The sequence below is a fragment of the Vigna unguiculata genome, chromosome 5, assembly GCF_037176805.1.
Source record: "Vigna unguiculata cultivar grain cowpea cultivar isolate G323 ecotype 2 chromosome 5, ASM3717680v1, whole genome shotgun sequence".
NCBI lineage: Eukaryota > Viridiplantae > Streptophyta > Magnoliopsida > Fabales > Fabaceae > Vigna > Vigna unguiculata.
The window spans coordinates 43,733,327-43,757,402 of NC_140796.1; the positions used below are offsets into that span (position 1 = coordinate 43,733,327).

The 24,076-nt window shown below is 32.2% G+C and overlaps 1 protein-coding gene across 2 annotated transcripts; it reads right to left on the reverse strand.

Moving 5' to 3' along the window:
• Nucleotides 1–12,022: 12,022 nt before the first annotated feature.
• On the reverse strand, nt 12,023–19,431 carry LOC114183246 (P-loop containing nucleoside triphosphate hydrolases superfamily protein). Of its 2 annotated transcripts, XM_028070183.2 has the most exons (7): nt 19,134–19,431; nt 17,679–19,037; nt 16,917–17,057; nt 15,038–16,787; nt 14,485–14,768; nt 13,338–14,188; nt 12,023–13,234 (listed from the first exon to the last, which is right to left on the reverse strand). In XM_028070183.2, exons 2-7 carry the CDS (start codon nt 19,002–19,004, stop codon nt 12,037–12,039), a joined length of 5,550 nt encoding a protein of 1,849 aa, XP_027925984.2. In that variant the 5' UTR covers nt 19,005–19,037; nt 19,134–19,431; the 3' UTR covers nt 12,023–12,036. The 2 variants fall into 2 exon arrangements, with proteins under 2 accessions (XP_027925984.2, XP_085529816.1); XM_085673690.1 differs by having other exon boundaries at nt 17,679–19,431.
• Between the last annotated feature and the right edge of the window lie 4,645 nt (nt 19,432–24,076).

The following is a 24,076-nucleotide window of genomic DNA, read 5'->3' on the forward strand; positions in this document are numbered from 1 at the left end:
ATGAAAAAAATTTGTAGGAAATTGCTGTCAATTTTTTTGTAAAATATTTTGTATAAAACACTTTTCGCAACAAACTTTGTAGAAAATACTTGCGAATTTTATAATTTTGTAGGAAATAATTACCCACAAAGAAATTATCTGCCAATTAAAATTCTTAGAAAAAATAGAAGGAAAAAGTCTTTTCTTACAAATTTTTTCAACAAATTTGCAAGAAAATTTCAATGTAATATGATAATGTTTAGTAGGGGATATCAAATACTGTGAAATAAATTATAATTTTTACATTTTAGATTAGAATACCAAATAAAATTTTATGAGAACCAAAACATTTATTAAATTTGCAAATTGCAAACATTAATGAAACCTAGTTGATAAAATTTAAAAATATTTTTTAAAAAAATATAAAAGGAAAACAAATATTCAAATTAAAATATATTTTAAATGTTTGTTTACTTTAATTTTTTTAATGCTAATGAATCTCTTTTTTTATACACTAATAAAAATTATAATACATCACTTGATCAAAATAACACAAAGAACAAATAATAAACATCATAATAAAATTTTGATATAGATCTTGTATATTTTAAACTCTATATGTTGGATGGTGATAAAAAAATATTCATAGCAATTACATTAAATTTTTATATTATAGTAAATAAAAGTTATTTATACAATTATAGTGAAAAAATTATAGTATGATTGATAATGAGTTAGAAAATAAAAAATAATTAGATAAAATATATCGAAATAATATTCTACATAATGAAAATAAACAACAAATAAAAATATTAAAAAGTTAACAAATGTGTGTCTTAAAAACAATTTGAGAGACTATTGAAAGAAATCACACAAAGAAAAACAAATGTATAATTAACGGTATGATAAGATGAAAAATACTTTAGAGATCTAAGAAAACTTTTCAAATATCAACATATATACTCAATGGTTGAGAAATAACAAAAATTGTTTTAGCGAAACAAAAATTGTTTTAGTGAAACAAAAGAGTTCTTCAAATGAAAATAATAATAATAATAAGTAAAGAATTTTTTTTATATTACCTAGTAATTGAAAGGTTTATACTCAGAAGCGGACCTTTGAAAGGACACAGAGGGTCATGGCTCCCCCAAAATTTTTATTTCTACATAATTTAATTAATATATAATTTTAAATATATTTTAAAAATTAATATTTTTAATATATTTGATATTTTAATTTTTTTTATATATCTATATGTAATATATTTCTATTCTTTCTTTTTTTTTTGACATTTTCAATTTCGCCTTTTTAATATTTTTAAAAATAAAATTAATTATTTTATTAACATTATCTTTTAAGTGATCACTTATTTAATTTAATCATCTTTTTATTTGACTATTTTTATTTGAAACTTAATCATTATAAATGAAAATTAATTATAGTAAAATTATAAAATTTATTTGTATTTATTTTATAAGTATAATGATAACAATAATTATAATTTTAATACTTTTTATTATCTTAAAAAAAGTAAATACAGTGTTTTTACCGATTTATATAAATATTTTGAAATTACTCTTTTGATTTTTATTTTCGTTCAAAAATGTGAAGTTAGTCATCTAGATTTTTTTAGTCCCAATTTGATCTCGGTATTTTAAAGAATGATGCAATTTGGTCATTTTTCGTTAAATTTTCTGAATTAGATCAAGGTTTTTTAATCAAAATTGAAGTTGTGAATAAGGATGATTTGTTTTGTTGGTGTAACCGACATAATCTTAGAGTCAGTCATGATGAAAAATCCTTGCTCCGCTTCAAGAAATTTAACGAAAATAACCAAATTGCATCAATTTTAAAAAAAATCATATCAAATTGAGACTAAAAAAACTAAAAGACCAACTTAACATTTTTTAACAAAAAACGAAACAAAAGAGTAATTCAACCAAAATTTTGGCACCCCTAAAATATTGGTCCAAGATTCCCCATTGTTTATGCTATTAAACACTTAAGTTGATAGTACTAAACATTTTCATATGAAAAAAATATATATAATAAATAAAAAATATTCAAAAATAATAGAAATATTCAAATGTGAGACATAAAATTTTTTTAATTGACTTACATCATTTTAACATAATTACATAAAGGTTATGATAAGATGAAAAATATATTGGAGATGCGAATGAGTTTCCTAACAAACTAAATAATTAGAAGAAATAAAAAATAAAAATTATATATATATATATATATGTATATATATATATATGTATATATATATATATATGTATATATATATATATATATGTATATATATATATATATATATATGTATATATATATATATATATTTGGTTACTTAATTAATTGTGAATATTTTAATAATTTAAACGAGAACAGAGATATGGCGGGAATGAGTATTATGGCGGAGATATGCACATTCCCATATCTAATTGAAAAAGTTGGGGATTCTCCATACCCATACGCAGTCAATGTGGGGATTCTTCGTCAAAATGGGAACAGGTTCGAGCAATACTCACGAGGGCGGGTTTATTTGCCATCTCTATCAGTGATTGCGGTTTTACAGAGTTGGAATTGGAAGCCATTGAAGGAGGTAAGTTTTCATTTTTGGTCGTCAATTTTTTTGTTCTTAGTGGTTATGTATTTTGAAGAGGTTTAAGGTTTGGCAGTTTTTGAAACCCCTGTTTTTGCAACGATGTAAGTTTTTTTTTTAGAATGTTGTTTCCATGGTTATTGTAAAGGAGGATAAAGTTTAGGGAGGTGTTAATGACTTTCGGGATAGGTGTTGTCGTGGAGAAAACCTTCAGGGAATAGTTGTTATATATTTATAATAATATTGCAAAAATAATAGCGTTGCAGTTGTTGCAACGTTAGCAAGCCTCCCTCCTTTTTAGGATAGTGCATGTCGTTGCAGCAAGATCTCCACCACATGTTGATCCCACATCCACATTTTATGGGATTTTTTTTCACACTAGGCTTCAGTTATAGAGCATGGATTTTTTAAATCCATTAATCACCTATAAATAGGAGCTTAAATCCTTTTCCAAAACACAACCTTTCGCATCTCTCTTCTCTTATATCATAGGTTACTTACTCTTTAAAGAGTACTTATCTAGCTAGTTTCTGCTATCCTCGACATATATCTGGATGTTCCTGTTGTATCCTGGGGGATTTGTGCATATACTGCGGATAAATCATTAAGGGCAGTGTTTCCAACACGCCTCAGGAATTTACATATTTATTTTCTCATCATACTTTTACTACAATCTCAAGGATTTATTCTGTGAAATGATGGACACTACAACTCCAAACTGATCGTGGTCTCTGTATTATCTTCACCTTAGCTTCTTTTGCTTGGGCTACTTGGGCTACGTAAAACGTTTGGGAACGTGATCTAAATTTGGAAAGAAAGGAACCTGGATGGATTAGAACCAAAACCCCTATGTTCAAATGTCTGATGTTGCTGTAACGAACACAATTGTCAACACAATTGTCGGGCTCATATTCAACACTTGTTAATTTTTCGCATCTCTTTTGTGTAGAGGCGCATGCTCCGCCAACGGCATCCTGATAAAACGCTTCTACCATGATGTTGTTGGGTCTGTGTGTCTCTCCTTTCTCTTCTTTAGCTCTCCTAAGGCGGTTTCCATCATCACATTTCCCGTGTTGGTGCACATCTCGACGGAGCAAAAACTCCTCACGACGCGTGTGGGGAGGCTACAATGGCTGCAGCGACGTTCAACAACATAGGGGCGGGTGAGTTTGACGAAGGAACACAACTGTGGAAGAAGTTGCATTTGGGGCTGTTCTGTTCTCTTACGCACGGAAAGGAGATGAAGGTTGAGTGAAATGGCGTGGAAGCACAAGGTGGCTGCAACAGCTGGCACAGAGGCAACGCACGATGTCTCACATCGAAGGAGACCCACTCTAGGGAGGGTCTAACAGCGAAAACGGCTTGAATATGAAGCAAGACAATGATGAGTGTCACAATGGGGAAGCTCAACAGTTTTTTTTTTTTTGCAATTTGGCGAAGCAAATAGGGGGGTCACGCATCCCTTGGTTTTCGCCGGCAATGTTTCCAATAGATATCAGTGTCATCGAATCTGACTCTGGTTGGCAGTGGAAGGCGAAACAACGACGATGAGGGTGAAAGAGGAGTTGGACCTGACCAACATCTTAAATGAGACAAAATGTGAAGGATGGTTCCAAACCCTTGTCTGCAATGCGTTATGTTTTTAGAGTTACTTGATTATTGGGATGATAATATAAAGTTGTGGCATGTGATCCTTTTCTATCGTAAAGGTCAGCTTTCAATTCAAAGTTTTTTAAAGTACGAGGAACCTAATTAAGGTAATATTATTTAATTAAGTGAAAAAAAATTGTGATGGCTTTTCACTTGATTACTATCCCAAAAGTGTTCTTGAGAAACTTCTTAGAAAGTTTAGAAATTATAATTGAGTGAATATTCCTTATGATACTAATTAAAGAAAAATATAGAAGAATTATTTTCTCAATCTCAGTATGCCCAAATAATTGGGAGTTTACTACTTGTGATGGTCTTTTCTAGACCATGTGTTGTTTATGCAGTAAGTAAACTAAGAAGATACACTTAATATTCTAATTAGGAATATTGAGACTTATGAGATGCTTAAGAGATTCAATGGAAGATGTCATCGAATATAGTGGATTCTTCCATTGTTCTATAAGGGTACACTGATGTTAACTGAATCTCTGATTCAGACGAGATAAAATCTTAGGGATAGTGTGATTCCTTGGAGATCAGCCAGGCAAATGATATTGCTAGATCAACAAGAAATATGAGTATGTTGTTCTTGAAAAGAGCTAATAGTGAAGCTGAGTAGTTAACGAACTTTTTAGCTAATATTCCACTAGGAATGAAAATACATTGTGATTGCCAATCGGCAGTGGCTACTGAAGAGTGAAACAATTTCCATTGAGTATGTGAAGTCAAAATGGAATCTAATGTGAAGTTAAAATGGAATCTAGCAGATCCTCTGACAAAATCCTAGGATGAAATATTATTATAGAAACATCGAGGGGAATGAGACTTGAGCCACTTGAAACAAACAAGTGATGGTAACCCAACCTTTGTGATTGGAGATCCCATGAATAAGGCTCATATGGGTAAGAACAAGTCACTTGTTAGTTCTGATAACACTAAATTAATTGATTGATTTTAATCAATTACGCCCATTCCTATGGTGTTTATGTGTGTGAAAGTGCTAGAGACTATATTATTGAGAGGTTAAACTTTGTAATTAAAATTCTCTAAGATGTAAGAATTTTAACTTAAACAAAGTTTTAATGATTTTCATATCCTTTACGGGTGGTGTATGATTTGCAGCATATACTTGATGAAATCACCTATATGAGTGTTGAATGGGGCCGCTTGTATGAGATCTTGGCATGATTTCTAGAGCACTCATGAATACTGGGCACGCGCATGGCCTAGTGTGATTGATAAACCACTGTGATTGATAAACCACTAACACACAACAAGTGTCTGTGGTTCATATAGCTTGCTATACCAACTACATTGTGTGTTAAGTTTCCCAATCTAAGATTGGTTCATATAGCTTGTTATACCAGCTCTGATGCATTACATCTTAGTTGAGACCCATGATTTTCTTTCTTTCTTTCTATCTCTTATCTTTTACAATATGTGGGGAATTGTTATATATTTATAATAATATTGCAAAAATAATAGCGTTGCAATTGTTGCAACGTTAGCAAGCCTCCCTCCTTTTCAGGATAGTGCATGTCGTTGTAGCAAGATCTCCACCACATGTTGATCCCACATCCACATTTTATGGGAATTTTTTTTCACACTAGGTTTCAGTTATAGAGCATGGATTTTTTAAATCCATTAATCACCTATAAATATGAGCTTAAATCCTCTTCCAAAACACAACCTTTCTCATCTCTCTTCTCTTATATCCTGGGTTACTTACTCTTGAAAGAGTACTTATCTTGCTAGTTTATGCTATCTTCGAGATATATCTGAGATGTTCCTGTTGTATTCTGGGGGATTTGCGTATATACTGCGGATAAATCCTTAAGGGCAATGTTTCCAACACGCCTCAGGAATTTACATATTTATTTTCTCATCATACTTTTACTACAATAGTGAGGACGAAAATTGTGTAGTGTAGTCATGGGTCTTTGACCAATGTTGGGTGAACACTCCAACCCCAACAACAATTTGTTGAAGTTGCTTATTCTTTATTGAGAGACCATGTGCTTCTTGTTTAATAGATTTTTTGAAAATAATCTACATAGACCAACACCGTATAAAGTAGTTATTATACTTGAAGAGCCCAGGGCCTTATAAACCCCTCACCAAACATGGAACTGCAATTTGCCGTTTGAAAATAACAAGGTTTTTTACTAGTCCTACATTTATCTACTTTAGATTGTGTTGATATATTTATTAGGTTTTCCTTTTTTGAAACTTTGTTTATTAATTTTTTTTTGTAGATTATTTGGGAATGGTCCCTAATTGAAGAACATAAAAGCAATGGTATTTTTTAGGGTTGCACTCAATGTTTTTGAAGAAGGCATGGTGGAAGAACAGGAGGAGGAGGTTCCCCGCGATAATCATTCTGCACATTCCCCAAATAGGAAAGTGCAAAGAAATGATAACTGCATTGATTAGTTGTGGGGAGAACTCAAGAAATTGCGTGAAGACTTTTTCAAATCTTCCAGTGGTTCTGCGAAACCTCATTCTTGCCCTTTTAAACTTAGTGCTAATGTAGCGAAACAGTTCCATTGTAAATTGATGCTCAAGGAACCTCATGCATCGCATTCGCAACATAGCCCTCAACAAGGTCAAAGCTCCCATTCATTAAATAGTGTTGACCATGCTCAATAGTGCCATTAAGAAGATACTCCTTTGGTATGTGAGCCTTGTTAGTACGAAGATACATGTCTCTTAGCAATTGCTCCATTCGTTGAAGCAAAAAGCGTTTCATTGGATGTCGATAAGAAATTGTTGTACAAGAATATGACGTTGCAACCACACAGGTACAATGTTTGGAATTTTTTTGAAGTTCTAAAGTCGTAAATTTGTAAATTGGTTTATTTTAATGGTGTGATTTTTTTTTTCAGAGTCATGATTGTGGATATAAATGGACAAATCTTGACCACAATTGAGTGTAGTGGGTTCTGACCTTGGAGGAAGTTTGACAACATGGTAATATTACTTATTGACATGTGTTCCTTACTTCAATTTGGAGGCACTTTTACATGTGTTACTTGAATTTGAGGCATTTCTTTGTGAATAATCAATTTGACTAGCAATTTGTTGTTAATGTAAGCTATATTGTTTGCGGGGAACAATTTCATGTACACAAAAAAAAGGATTTATGGTTCTGTGAAGAGAGTTGTTTTTAGTTTACATTTTGCGGTATTATTATTCATGCATTTAGGGATTATATTTCATAATATAATTAAGGATTGGTTATCTACCTTCTATTTTTCCTACAAATACAATTAAACATTAACATTTATCCACAAAGATGGTATATATTTTTAATCACATAATCCATATGCCAAAAGTTGTACATATACATTTATCATTTGTGACCATTGCAAAACATGTAAGTATACAACTACATCAATGTCTAAGAATATCAAGATCAAACCGTTGAAGAATATATTCGTTGTGCATATTTTCTTCATCCAAAACCCAGTGATAGATACATTGTTCTCTAAATGGTTTGAGTTCATCTTGTAGTGGAAATAGGTGAACATTCCATACCAAGGTCATAAACCCTACCAATAATAACCTTGTCCAATGATATATTGATCAACACAAACCACACCACAACAACAGATTCCAAAAAAAATAGGAAATTACAAATAAACCCTAAACAGAAAGAATGAAACTTTATCTCATATTTCAAAAGACTCCACTGATGGAAGAACAAAAGCCACCCAATAAATGGAAGCCCACTTTCTTCCACGTTTGTGTCGTTTTGCAATTTCCACCTATGGAGGACAACCAACGCAAGCGTCACAGGTAACAAATGAGATGAGAACAAACGAAAGAGAAGAGAAGTGAAGCGAAAGAACAAAAGGGATGAGAAGAGAAGTGAGAGAAGATGTGGAACTTTTAATTTCACACAAAGAAACAAAGAGAAGTGAGATTGTCTCTTTCACACATATTACATGGAATTATTTAAAACTAAATAAATTTAAACATAAGCCACGTATGAGCTATATGAAGTTTGTCAATAAAAAATTTTCAAAATATCGTTTTCCACTTAAAAAACGAAAAATTATAGAAATATACTATTACTTTTAATATATATATATATATATATATATATATATATTTATTGTTTGTTTGTTTTTCTCTTCTAATAAATTCGTGCTAAGCATCATGAGGTTTTTTTCCGATGATTCAAATATTTATATTATTATAATACGGTAGTTACAAGTGTATATTTAATAATAATTGTTAAACTATTAGCTTATTTTAAAGTAAAAGCAATTTTCAATAAAAAAAACTAAAAACTCTAAACGCCAAATTTACTAAAAAATATTTATTGGTGTCGTAAATTAAAAAATTGAACACATTTTAATACATGTGAGTGGTTCTGATTTTATTTTTTTATGAAATATTCTTAATTTTTTATTCTAAAATTGAAAAGTGACACTTTTAATCTTTATTATAATATGACATTAAATAACTAATCACGTATTAAATACAAGATGTTAACTTACCATTCTAAACAAAACTGTCATCTAAAACTAAAACCAACTAACTATTTAAAAATTAAAAACATCTTTAAGATAAATAAATTAATGAAAGAATCTAGGGAGAGGATTTCTTGATTGAATAAATAGTTTTCTTTATAAGTTTTTAAGAATATTTTTGAATTATATTTAGAAAAATATAAAGTCTAAATGAATGAATTTTCATTCATTTGAATTGACTTAAATTTTTAAAAATTTAAAAATCCAACTAAAACGGTTAGTTTGATTCAAATTAATTAAATTTAGTCATATGAAATAGAAAAATACTTTGAAAAGGAAAAAAAAATACATAATTTTATTTAAAAATCTATACAATTCTATCATTTTGTTTGGATCTTGTGAGAACCTAGAAAATAATTAAGAGTAGTAGTAGGTTTTAAGAGATGACATTCAAATTATTTTATTATTTAAAAATTCAAATTATAAATGAAATTTTCTTTTCATCAAGTTTCATCTTATAAGAATCACCGTTTCGTCGAAACTTTTTTCTAAACCCATTCTTTGTCTTCTCTCTAGATCTCTATTTATAGCCCCTGTGAGACAAGGGTGGAAGTGACATGTGCGTAATCTTTGAGTCTACTCAATCACATGTCTTCTACAAGTAGAATAAAATGTCTAAGTCTTGAGAGCTAATGGACTATGATTTCATGTGTATGTTAGGGAGTGCAAGTTTTGTACGAATATTTGATTCGTTTGTATATGTTTAGATGGTTATGATAATGTGAAATTTACTATTGTTATGAGAAAACTTATAATTTCAATTATATGTTATAATTACACTAGCGTATCCTATCCTTTATTGTTTTGTGGTTTGTTTACTTACTATGATTATATCATGGAAGAGTGTGTGAAATAATAAGATTGTTGATAGTTTTAAGTTGTTGTTTAGGTATATAATTTTTGTATTATATAATTTAGTGAAATTAACTTGGTTCATAATTAGTCACCTAATGTCACTAATTTAATTCCTCCGTAATTAAGAAAATAACTATAAATCATCTTAAAATAAAAGTGAGAGTTGTAAAATTATTTTTCTGAAATTCGTTTATCAAAGAAAATAATAGGTAACGGGCCTTTATCTTGTACTCCAATTCTTGTGTAGCAATTTCAAATGATTTTAATTAGGAAAATATCCTTGTGAGATAATTGTGAAACACATAAAAAAACATAATGAAGGTTTAAAGATAAAGTTCTTAAATGATTTATGATGTTCCACGTAAGACTTCCCTCTTTGGAGGGTACAACATATTTTGTTACTTCCTTATAATTATAGAACAACAAAACAACTTTTTGGTATATTGGTACATATTGGTGGAACTACCTAAGTGAATATTTAACATACTCTTTGAACTCCTTCTAGAATAATCTACCTCAAGTATAAAAATTGTTCCTTTATATCTAATCACTCCTTTAGGATCTTGTTCAAACTCTACTTTTTTTTCTTTTCAACTCTAATCTTTAACTTTTTCACTTGGTATTTGAAGCATACAAAATCATAGACTATTTGGTTTAACTTTCATACATAAATTCAAGTACTTAAATTTCTCTTTTTAGTCCTTTGACCATCACCGTAGAAAATGTAATGATTGATGAATTAAAGCTTCAACTAAATATTTGTTTTAGTAAATGGTAATATAAATCAAAATCATAATTTAAAAAAAAATCTAGCCTTCTTCATTATTTTAAGTTTAATTTATTCTGGTTGAACAAATCATTAAACACTTCTAAAACTAATGTTTCATATTTTTAAAACTTCAAAAATTACAACTAAATTCAAATTATGAGTTGGATAATTGACTTTAAATTGTCTAAGTTGTCATAAAGAATAAGTCAATACATTTAGCACTCATCCTAAATCTTGTCTAAATACATCACAAAAACTTCAAAATTATTGGTGGGATTAGGTAATACGGGTGAGATTAAGTAATACTAACACAATGGTTGTAGGTTAAGAGAGTAGGATGAAAGTAATTGTATTCAACTTTTTCTATTAACAAAAATTAACAACTAAAATTTATGGATAAAAGAAAAAACTAACACAATCATTTTCATCTTCAGAAAATTAGCCTCACTATCTTTTGTCCAAATGAGTTTGACTTTTATGAGTTAGCTCAGTCAATGGCAATGCCAACTTAAAGGTGCGAGGATAACATGGGATGTACAACTATTAAAGGACACGATTGATCATAATAATTTCCACGATAAAATAGTTTAATTTGATTGTAAAAACGACTTTACATCTATCAATGCATTTATTTCTTGGGAATATTATTAGAAAACGAAAATCAATATTTAGCTATTATATTTTTTAATTCCAAATATTCTAAATTATAACAGAATTATCAATCCATTATTGAACTTTAACATAAAAAAATAATAATTCTTCACTTTTCTCCTTAAAACATATCTTTAATGTCTAAGCTTTAAATTTTATTTTTATTTAACAGTTCACAGTACCAAAACAATAAATCTAAAGATAAAATGCGTTGTCTATGTAAAATTTTAAACTTAAATTTAATATATTTTCCAAAAGAAAGTTACAATATCCTTTTCTTCTAGAATTAAAACACCTTTAAATCATGTTAATAATAAGGTTAAAAGAAAACTTGATAGATACGACAAAATTTATCTCCTAAATTTTATAATCGATTAGATTTAAAACGGTTATTTCTAATTTTTCATATCGTTATTATTAGTAATAAAGGCCTAAAAAATATGAATAAATTTTAGTGAGATAAAAGTAATAGGGAAAATTTTGAGGAGAGCTAATCACAAGGGTTGCCTTCCTCCACATCATCATTTTTCTTCCTACATCGTAGCACTTCCCGAATTTATTTTTCGGAGTACAAAACCAGTTCCGGAAATCTTTTTCCGAACAGCAATCACCCATTTTTGTATTTTTGTTACGGATTTTCCGGTAGATATTTTGATGGATGGACGAAGAAATGTGATAGGGTGCAGGATGCAACACCCATCAAACTATATGTTTTAAAAATTTGATAGACTGTAACAAGGTTTAAGCCCAAATTTCAGGATTAAAAACAAGATTTAGTACTTAATATTCTAAAAAAGAGAAGAGCAAATTTTGGGGGTTAGATTCTACAGAAATAATCATGGCTGACCACAGAGGATTGACTTGAAGTTGAAAGTTGAAGGTAGTTTCCGCGTCAAAATTATATTTGAATCTCAAAAAGGTTTTATACACAAATGCCGCATCAGCACCAAAAAATTGGCAAGAAATTCAAGCTATGAATCAAGAGCCTAATCAAAAGATCGCTTTGTCATTATTATCAACTCTCTAAGAGAACAAAGGCACAAGTTCTGAAATTTACAGTGAACTGAGACATCCTTGTCAGGGTCCATATGAACTAGTACACCATCTCTGAAAACAAATTTAAGATCATTCAGTGCCCTATCTTCAATTGCAGTTGCATCTTCTATTTCGCTTGCAGAGTGAGAAATACATTCGGCAGGCACAACATCCTTGCCTTGGTTTTCAGCATCACACGTTCTCGGGTTCAAACAATCAAGAGATGTTCCATGATTTTCATGCCTTGAGGTTTTATTTGATGAAGCAGTGAAATCTTCAGCCACAAAGCTTTTTCTAACTGCTGAAATAAGATCCACAGACAATGTTTCAACAGCATCATGGACATCTTCTACACTCCACTGGTCACCGTTCATCCCCCACTCTGTAAGAAGCATTTTCTTTGTCAATTGATGGAGACTGTGGAGACATGCAGGGCAACATTGATACAAGCAAATAACCCCCGAATCATCAGGAACACTACCATTGCTTGAAGAGACATCATTGTCTGTAACATTCTCAGGTTTATCAGATTTTACATCACTTAATGTTGCACTAATGTCTTGCGAGGATGAGAACACAATAAGTGGCTGATCAGAGACGACACGGTTACCAATCTCAATATTCCGTGTCTCTGGTTCCAAAGCAGTGTGATCTCCATTTTCAGAAAGAACCACAGTTTGAGTGCCCATGGATTTGCCGAAGTTATTTGAAGTCCCTAGTTTTTCACGCACCTCTTCATTATTTCTAGCCGTTAGAGATTCACGTTGTACTAATAGTGTTCCATTCTCCTGACTTGTAGCTGGATAAAGTGGTTGGTTTGCAGTCATAGCAGCACCAGCAGAGTTGTTGATATGCTTTTCAGAAAAATAATGGTTCTGTAGAGATCCTTCAGAACTAGCATTTCCATCATCACAATCAATATCTAAATTACCATTTTGGTTATTAGATGCAATACATCCCACCATTTCAGCAGGAATTTCGTTATGACTTTCCTCCAACGTCTTCAAATCATGATCATCTCCAGCAGCAGAAAAATGGCAGTCCTCACCTTCTATTTTGTGATTTTCACTAATGAGATGACTGTTGTTTAACGACCCACCACTTGCTGGTGTAACCTTTGTTGTATGCTCATGGGAATCCTGCTCCAGACTAAAATGGAAGGAATTATTAGAGACCAAGACACTCAAAATGATGACATGGAAAAACAGTAATACCTTACCAACCACGCATAGTAAAGGAAAAGCAGAAATACCTTAGCAATGAGTAAGCCCAGTTGTTGACCATGTCTTCTAAATAAGCCACTTGAGATAAAATACGAAAATATTGATATCTATCTTTCCCAGCTTGAATTTTGGTATTGATTTTCTCAATTAAGACCTCAAGAACCTTCCTTACATCCAGGGAAACTTCCCTAACTGATCTATAAACACCTCTGTAAGCTGATAAACCAACAGCAATCAAGCCTCTGACTAGACCAGATGCTTCTCTGCTTTTAATGCTACCAGAATTACAAGAAACTACAACCTTGTCGTGTGAATTATTAGGACGAATTATACAAGAATTGAAAGGCCAGCCCCTCCAAGGTCCACTTACATCAGCACAAGGACCTTCTTTGAGTTTTGAAGTGACCCAACAAAGTTCAGCGAAGTGAGGGTATAAGAGAATTTGATAACCAAGTGTAGATATTGCCAACAACAGGGTTGACTTTCCCTTTAGTGACTTGCTGGTTGGTGTTGGTGAAACTTTCGTAAAGGACTCAAGTTGGATTTCACTCTTTTTATCATTGGCTGATCCATCTTTTCTTTGACATACCTTTTCTTTACAAATTTCTATTGATTCACAGGTTCTGTGGCGCTTTTGGCTACCCGTATGAACATGAGATCTCTGATGAATCAATTGAACCAGCTGCTTAACTACATTTCTCAAAAGCTCAAGTGCAGATAAATTAATCACCATGTCATGGTCAAAATTCCCATCAATCTGCACAGAGAAACGAGGAACAGTATGCTCCAATGGAGTTGACTGGTTGTCTTTAGATTGATAACTCTTGAAGAATTCTCTTACTTTGCAAGGAAGTTCTTTATAGGGAACTTCCGAAGTAGCCTGTAATATATGAAAAACAAAATATAAGGATCTGCTAAACAATACAAAATATTATAAATGTCAAGCTAATAGTATCATTTTGCCTGACAGTGTTGCTGGACAAATATTTGTATATGAATATTAAAAGCCACAAGAATTACTTAATATGACTATGACTATATACTAAAACATTCTAAACTGACAATTAAGAAATAGCACCCTAACATAAATCAACATTTAACTTCAAAAGAAGGAGCAAAAACCTAGCACCAATTGCGTAGAGATTTTTAATATTAAAAGCAAGAAAAAAATCATACCACAATCATCAAGGATGTGGATACACCAATGGATTCCACCTGCTCAACAAATGACATCCAAGCAAATGAAGCCTTTGTGATGGCTTGGCCATTGGCCATCTCAGTTGAGTTTTTCTCAGTATTGATCTCTCTTTCCTTCTCAACAACTTGGTTTGGTGAGAAGTAAGACTTACCTGTCTTTAAACACGAATCAGTCCTCTCAGAGACTTGAAAATGTTTCTCCAGAGCCCATAAATCAATTTTTGGCAAGAATACTACGCAAGATTGCCTGCTAGCACATTTCACTGCCACATAGAAATTAATTGTGAGTATCAGAACCAGAAGTGCTACAATTATGAAACATATGAGAACCAGTATTTTTGTATAGACCAAACAAATTCAATTCCTCTCACACATGGCATCTTTCAGTGGATAGAATAAAAAATGCATAATCTTGTAAGCCTAAGGCTGTTGGCAACATCTTATTTGATATCCAAAGCTATCATTAATAATACTTAGCCAACAGTGATACCAAAAGTACAGAAATCAACAAAACTATAAAAAAGAGACATACTTAATATTTGTGCAATCCCCTGCACCACTTCTCCATGCCCTTCTTGTAAAATAGTTGCCATATCAATCTTCTGTATTTCAATATTTCCAATAAAGCAGTGAAGAAGACAAGAAGCAAGATGTCTCTGGCCAGATCGAGGATTTCCAGAAATTAGTATCCGAAATCCTGATTTGTTGGTCAATGCAAATAAACCACTACGCATGCCAAGATGGTTCCTTGAGGAGGATTCTAGCCTCAAGTTGCTATCATTAGTATCATCTGCAGTATCATTAGAACCGATAATGCCATCAACCTCAGATAAAATACCAGAACAAGTAAGATTTCTCTTTAACTCATGAACAGAGTTGTACTCGTGAAGAAATTCATCCATATGCAACCACCAGCGATCAAAAGGCTTTTTATTTTTGTCCAGTGCAGAAATCGTAGCATCCTTTATCACAGTTACAGCTTTTGATATGGGAAGTGGTAAGCATAGACGTTCATCAAGATGTAGAGATACAAGAAGAGTGCATAATGGCTGCAATAAACAAGGAGTAAGTTGGATTGGAAGAGGGGAGCATACTACATCATTGGCAGCATTTCCAGCATCTCTTCGGGAGCAGGGTAGTGGGGAAGAAAAAACAGCCTCTAACCAGTCCCTCTCCTCCACTGCAAAGGATGGAATAGGAATTGGCTTAGAACCAGAATGTTTTTCTTCGGCAGCTAAAGTCAAGACTTCTTGCAATGGAAAATTCCTCTTCAACGCATTAATAGCTGCTTGGGTACAAAGAGCCTGGAGATCAGCACCTGCAAAGCCTGGTGTTTTTCTTGCAATCCACTCAAGCAAGGATCCGGTAATTGGTTTTGGCCACTTTTGGGTGTGAAGTGAGAGAATGGAAGCTCTGTCCTTAATTGATGGTAATGGAAAATAAATTTCCCGATCAAACCTACCAGGGCGTCTAAGGGCTGGGTCAACAGCTTCAGGACGGTTTGTCGCACCTATGACCACAACTGAACCCCTAGATTTCAGACCATCCATAAGAGCAAGCAATGTTGACACAACAGAACTATGTGTCTGGTCTTGCTGCCTAGTGCGGACGGGTGCTAGACCATCTATTTCATCAAAGAATATTATAGATGGTTGACATTTCTCAGCAACCTGAAACAATAGTCTTAGTTGACGCTCGGCATCGCCAACATATTTTCCCAAGCAATCTGCACCTTTCCGGGCAAAATATGCAATTCGTTTATCACCACGGGCACATGCACCTATCAATGCACGGACAACTAAGGTTTTCCCTGTTCCAGGATGCCCATGCAAAAGAACACCTCTTGGTGGTGTAAGCCCTAAATTATCAAATAGCTCGGGATATAACAGAGGTAAAATGACAACTTCTTTCATACAACCGATGACATCTTTGAGCCCAGCAACAGATTCCCAACCCTGAAATGAATTTTCACAGGCAGAGTCTGAACCCCCAATGTACACTGGGGCTATTCTCAATAAATCACGATGAAGCCTCTTGTTCTCACGTTTCAAAAATTCTTCATCCTCTCCACAATTTTCCAGCCATCTCTCTTCATCTCCAATATCTTTTCTACAAGCTTCATTTGATCGTTTCCTTATCTCCCACATCATTTTCCTAGCCTTCAACTTCTTTATCCGGGCTAAATATTTACTACCACGAGGTTGGAAGAGATGCCGATGATCAGTGCAGGCAATGAGAAACTTACGATGATCAAAGATGCAACCACTAGCTCTGGCACAAGGCTGCAAAACCCAGACAGAATGTTAATTCTGATAATTGTTACAAAAGAATTTTTTTTCTTGCTTGTAGTAACAAAATAAAGGGAGTTCAAAATATTTCAATTGTTCTTAACAAGAGGACTCGTAACCAACCAAGTGATAAGTTCTTGGACAACGATCAACACGACAACCAGTGGTGGCCCCTCGCCTCCCACAGCGTGTGCACTTCAATGCCCTTCCTCGGAAAAGTGCAGCCCTCACATTTTTTAAGCATCCAAAGTTGGCAAAATAAACCTGCAAAATTTTGTCAACACAAGAGTTACCAAGCTAAATTTGAGTGTGACAACTCTGAGCATCAAATAATTAAGTTGATAAAATTTAATAGGAACGAAAAATTGTATGTGTTGGTGTATTAGCTATGTCGACACATTACGATGGATAACATAATCACACAGCCTTAATATTTTACATAATCTATACTTTCAGGTCAAAACAAAGGTCTCTGTTCCTTTGGGACAGATGACTAAATTTAAATGGTGCACGTAGAACTTAAGGATAAAAGTCTATAAAAAGTGTAAAGAACTGTAAAATCATCTTATATTGCATGTAGTGTTTTAACCTACAACCAGGGCCAAGAACTGTAAAAGGGCATAGTTGTTTCATATTCCTTATGTATGTTATATTCCTAAGGAAAACGGGGAATATATTTATAAGACAACTATGTATTACCTATTAGCAGTTTAGAACTTATTATGTTTCATTAACAATGATCAGAGAAATACTCAGATTTTAGTAGGCCTAAAACATCACTGTGATCAACAAGTCAGTTGGCGATGTTATTTTTTGAAATCTTCCATAAATATGTAGTTTCATGATGCAGGCCATGTTTCAGAAACTATTAAATTAAAACCGCACCTCTGGACTCCATACAGCACAGTGCAGATGAACCCATATTCTAGCAATACCCTGGTAATCATTAATAGGACCCAACAGACGACCAAGCCATCCAGGTTCATCATCAAAACCATCCCAAATATCATAATTAGTCTCCTCTGAAGATGACGATCCACTATAAGCTTCATTCTCGCTTTCACCATTATCATGAGCTAACCTTTTTGGAGGCTTACCATCGGTCCCTCCACCACACAAACCACACCGCCTGCCCTCTTTGATACGCAGGTGACCACGCTTGTCATTTGAAGCATGTTTCAACTCCTCGTTCCTCCCAGCACTTTCATCTTTCAAGCCATTTTCATTGACATCATCCTCCTTATCAACATTTACATCTTTCAAGAAATTTTCACCATCATCAACCTCCTTACCAACGAATCCTTCATTATCTACCTGTTCAGCTGCATTACCAACACTTTTACTTTCCTTCGCACCCTCTAACTGATAATCCACTTTATCTTCACGTTCCACCTGAGACGACGATTCAATGTCATCGCCACACTCCTTCATTTGCAAATCGTTGGATAAGTTCCTCTCCTCATTCTCTACCAGGAGAGGGACACTCCCATCCGAATCAGCCATCTGATCCCCATCCTCACTTCCTACCATAGAAGGGGCATTTTCATCTGATTCATCCATCTGATCCTCTCCCGACAACTCAGTTTCCGATTCAGAATCACTCTCCTCGTCACTACTCGACAGAAGCACCACTTCCTGACTCTTACTCTCCTCCAAACTTCCACGAGACACATCATCTGCATGCCCTTCATCGTGCTTTGTGGCTTTAATCCTTCCCGGTCTCTTCGACTTAACCACTTTCGGCATCAAACCTTCCAACTCCTCCTTCCTACCAACCTCATCGTCACCTTTCTTTCCCACCACACCCTCAAAAAGCTTCCTCTTCCCACGTGGCGATTCCCCCTCCTCTTTTACCCTAAAACTTACATTCCCAACCCTTGATCTCAGCCTAGAACTCCAAGCCCCACCTGAACCTCTATTTTCCCGCCCTAAACTCGTAGGACTCTCCCCGCCACCATCAATTCCACCCTTCCGCACCCTCCGTCGTTTCTTCGGCGGAGCGGGAGATGCGTCAAGCAGCACCGGGGCACGGCGAACCCGGGAGCTCCGACGAACTCCTGCATCAGGATTCAACCCATCATTATCATCATTCAACTCACCATGGTTCCGGGTGTACTCCTCCTCACATATTGCATCCAACCTCTTGTGCTTCTTACGAAGCCGCAAACCCGATCGAGACGACGAACCCAATGAAGACGGCGATGATCGCATGACCAGAAAGCGCAGGAACCACCACACGGAAAACTAGAAGAAGAAATTACACGAAAAATGTAAAATACGGAAAATGAAAAAACGAAAAACGTTTTTGGCTCTCTCGGAAACTAGCAAATGGGCATTCACCGATTGCCTTCTCCGTCCAATTGGGTGTTCGAAAATACTCCGATTTGGCAGAAAACCGTGGCCGTTGCAACGTTGCCCACAGTTGGTCCAAGGCGGGGGAGAGAAACCGAAACCCTAGAAATCGAATCAGCGACGCATCTTCTTCGACGAGGTTTCGGTTCGATTAATGCATGTTCTCCATTTTCCGGCGAAGACTGAGTTTCTGGGATTTGGGGTTCCCAGAGTTTCTTCGTTTTCTCAGTGCTTCGTTCTCTGAAATTTGTTTTCTGTGCACAGAGAGACTAGGGCGTGTGAGAGTGAAAAATAAGAGGGTTTTGGCTCTGATATTTGTATCCTTCTTCACACGCGCGAGAATGTTCCGTGATTCACACGTGATGGTAGGTGCGGGTTGAAGGAGCAAGGACCCTTGATTTGAATAAAACCGAAAGAAAATGTGATGCACGCGCCTGATGAGGTGTTGGAATGCGTGTGGATAGTGTATTTTTCACACATTTTGTTTTAATTTCTTTTTTCTCCACACGATGTTGCCGCCAATATGAAAGTTTGCATGACCCCAAATATAAAAGCAAAATTGGGAGGGTATCGGTGTTATGCATGAAATGTTAAGATTTTGAAAGGGCAACGGCTCTTTAAAAATTTAAAATTTTGGGTATTGGATACTTTAGTGGGGACAACTATGCATGGTGTGAGAGTATTTCCCTATTTTTCACTTTTTTTACTTCTCTTCATTTTTAGGTTTTAGATTATTATTGCCAATAGTAGTAAACATTAAGATCAAATTCAAATTATAAGTGATTGAAAGTGTTGGATTTGGTGTGTATTATTATTATTACACCATCAAGGGTCACCAATTAAAAAGCAAAAACATTTCATAAATATATTTATCATTTGAAGACTTTAAATTGATCAAAAGGAGTTAGATGAGCAATCCCAACAAAGTTGAATGACACCTTTGTACTTGCCAAAATAAGCAAATCTTACAATCCTATTTTTTGCCACTTTTGTTGTACTTGGTTTTGTGATATGTTTGGATGTTATAGACATCTTGAAAATGCTTCATTTTCCTATTTATAACATTTTTTTAATAGGCAATACATAATGTTTCTTTGTTTGGTTTTACTTTAATTACGTATGCATACTTTTACAATTTTAATATTTAAAAAGAAATAAACTTTTGGGGATTTTTGTTTTTGATATATTATCTAAAGCTAAAATTACTCCTCCTAAATACAATGTTTTTTTTCTTAGAATATAAGTTTTAAGACGGTTTCATAGTTGGACTAAAAGTTAATGTTTTATATCTTTTCCTTAATGATGTTTTTTGTCTCTAATTTGTTTTTTCTTTTTACTTTTTGTGATTGAATAAATAATTTGTATCTAATTTTTTTTCCTTTTTACTTTTTGTGATTGAATAAATAATTTGTATTTTTTTAAAGTATTCAAACTTTAGTTCGAAAAATTGCAAGTTTTTATAAAACTATGGGAACTAAAATCAATATTTTGAAATGTCAAGATACAAAAGTCAAAGTTTAAAATTTTCTACAAATGTTATTAATACTTTTTTTATATATATACAACTAGAAGTCAAAATTTACATAATTGTATTCCAGTGTGTGTATGTATAATATATATATGTTTGCAATGATGAATAAATAAATAAAACTAAAGTAATAAAAATTATAAAAATATTTACAGGTTAATACAAATGATTAGAAAATATTTTATCTAAGTTGAGGTAAAAACGTTTGTTGTATAATTTCTTTAAACAGTTATTTTTAGCTATATTAACGAACTCTCCCTAATTTTTGTTTCGTTAAACAATGCTTTGAAAACTAATATTTCAACTGTTAAGTCTTTCATCAAGGATGCTTCAACAACTATTCATTGCTTGTTCCACATAATAACTGGTTTACTTCTGTGTAAAAGCTATATATTTGAACAAAGAATCTCATCATTTCAAGAAAATTAAAATACATTAAAATTAAATTATTTTCAATTCAAGTTGCAACATTTTTTAAATTAGATAACATTATTTCTATCGAATTTCTTTTCTTAATAAAGGATTTTAATTATCATCAAACATAAAAGTATTATATTACTAAAGCATATTTAATAATTTCAAGTATAAAAAAAATACTTAGTAATATTTTTCCCAGTTTTGGTTGATATTTTTTATGTATTAAGTCTCTAACATTATTTTATTTCTTGTCATCACATCTGAAATATTCTTTAGTTGACCTTTCAATAAATATTAATAAATATTGACTAAAAATACTTTTCTAATTAGTATTGGTCAAAAACAATTTCAACCATGTATAATTGTTTATCCCAAAGAGATATAATTTTCTAAAGCTAGGTTAAAAAACTTTAGCAATGAATTATTAACAAAATTAAATAAGGAAAGTTAGACCTAGAAGAAATTTTTTGTTTGATACAAATGCATGCATGCATGGATATTGATGAAATATAAACTATTTGGCATAAGATTCTCCTTCATATAGTGATTAGTACCAATTTCCAATAAAATGGTGAAAGTCATTATTAAATAAGTCTGTTGTTTTTCTTGGGGTTAACCCACAGTGTATATATATACTCTATAAATAACATACAAGTGTTATTCTAGTTTGCAGAGACAATGACTGACAAATTCAACCTTCCTCAACTATAATTTATAAAATTAGCACCACAACAGAGAAATGAATAATGTTGATTGGGGTTGGAATGAATATATCAATAACATGTTGCAGTGAGATAATCTATATGAAGATGCACCAACAAACGTCAAGGGGTGTAAGGAAAGGAATAAGCATATGGTAACTGCATTGAGAGGGACCACAAGTGGAAAGATATAGAAGCTTTTGAAGAATATTTGGAGTGTTACGATTTGTTGTTTTGTGCTAAATCTTTTATTTTATGAATTTTTGTAAATAGTCTTGTAAAAGTGTCAGCATCCTAAGTGCTATATTATCAATATATTTGCCAATAAAAAAGTATGTAAATAAGAAATAAAATTATAGTTTAAATCTTACTTATAAATTAAATTTTAATTAATTTATCATGTGAAAAAAATTTCAAAATTATATTTCATTCAAATAATTTAAAATTTTAAAAACTTCGTTTGAAAATATATATATTTTTAAACAAATGTAAATAAGTTAAACAAGCAAATTTTTTCATCCTAAAAAAAGAGAGTTTATGAATTTTTAAATTCTTAATATTTAGATAAAATTTGAAATTTTATAATTTCAAGTATTAAAATGCTCTAATTGTTTAAGTACTATAGTATCAATAAAAGTGAATGTAGTGTATCATAACCATTATATAGTTAATTTCTAACATTTTCTCCTTATGCAATTAAATGACAAACAAAATCAAATATGGAAAGGGATATGATAGCTATTATCTTGGAAATGTGGAAACATAGAGATGAGGTAACATTTAAATACATAAAGGTAGACTCAAAAAAAAAAATTTATTGTATGACACAAATGTATGCATGGATATAGATGAAATATAAAATATCCAACATAACATTCTCTCTCATATAATGATTGGTACGAATGCGCAATTTAATGCTTAAAGTCACTATTACATAAGTCTTTTGTTTTTCTTGGAGTTAACTGAGAGTATCTACAACCATTCTATCTCTAATTGTTTAAGTTTAGGTACTCTAGTATTAATAAAAGTGAATGTAGTGTATCATAATCATTATATAGTTAATTTCTAACATTTTCTCCTCATGCAATTAAATGACAAACAAAATCAAATATGGATAGGGATATGATAGTTATTATCTTGGAAATGTGGAAACATAGAGATGAGATAACATTTAAATACATAAAGGTAGACTCAGAGGAAATTTATTGTATGACACAAATGCATGCATGAACATAGATGAAATATAAAATATCCAACATAACATTCTCTCTCATATAATGATTGGCACGAATGCACAATTTAATGCTTAAAGTCACTATCACATAAGTCTTTTGTTTTCTTGTTTTTCTGTTTTTCTTAGAATTAACTCAGAGTATCTATACTCTATAGAAAACATATCAATGTTATTCTAGTTTGTAGGGATAGTGATTGTGACAAATTCAACATTTTTCAACTTTAATTTATAAGATGAACACCACAAAAGAGTGGTGGATGATGCTTATTGCCATAATGAAGATATCAATAACATGTTACAGTGGAAAAATCAATATGAAGATGCACCAACAAACGTCAAGAGATGCAAGGAAAGGAAGGAGGCATAAGGTCACTCTATTGAGAAAGACCACAAGTGGAAAGATGTAGAAACTTAATAACAAGAATATTTGGAGTGCTACGTTTATTTTTTTTGTCTTTTACGAAATCTTTTAATTTATGGATTTTTGTAAATAATCTTGTAAAAGGTTAGGATCCCAAGTGCTCTAGTATTAATATATTTTTTGTTGACAAAAAAATGTATATAAATAAGAAATAAAAATTATATTTTAAATATTACTTAAAACTTAAATTTTAATTAATTTATCATGTGAAAAAAAAATTAAAAATAAATTTCATTTAAATAATTTAAAATTCTAAAACTTAGTTTGAAAATATATTTTATCGAACAAATGTAAATAAGTTAAACTATAACACATTTTGTCATCTAAAAAAAATATTTTTATAAATTTTTAAATTATTAATCTTTAGATTAAATTTGAAATTTTCCAATTTCAAGTATTAAAATGCTCAAATTGTTTAAGTACTCTGGTATTAATAAAGGTGAATGAAGTATACCATAACCATTATATATATATATATATATATATATATATATATATATATATATATATGAAGGATTTTAACTTTTTTTTTCATCCACTTTTAACCCACCACTTTAATCACCTTTAGATCATCACATCACATCATTAAAAAGAATCAAAGTAGAAAATCTAATAGTGATTGAAGTAATG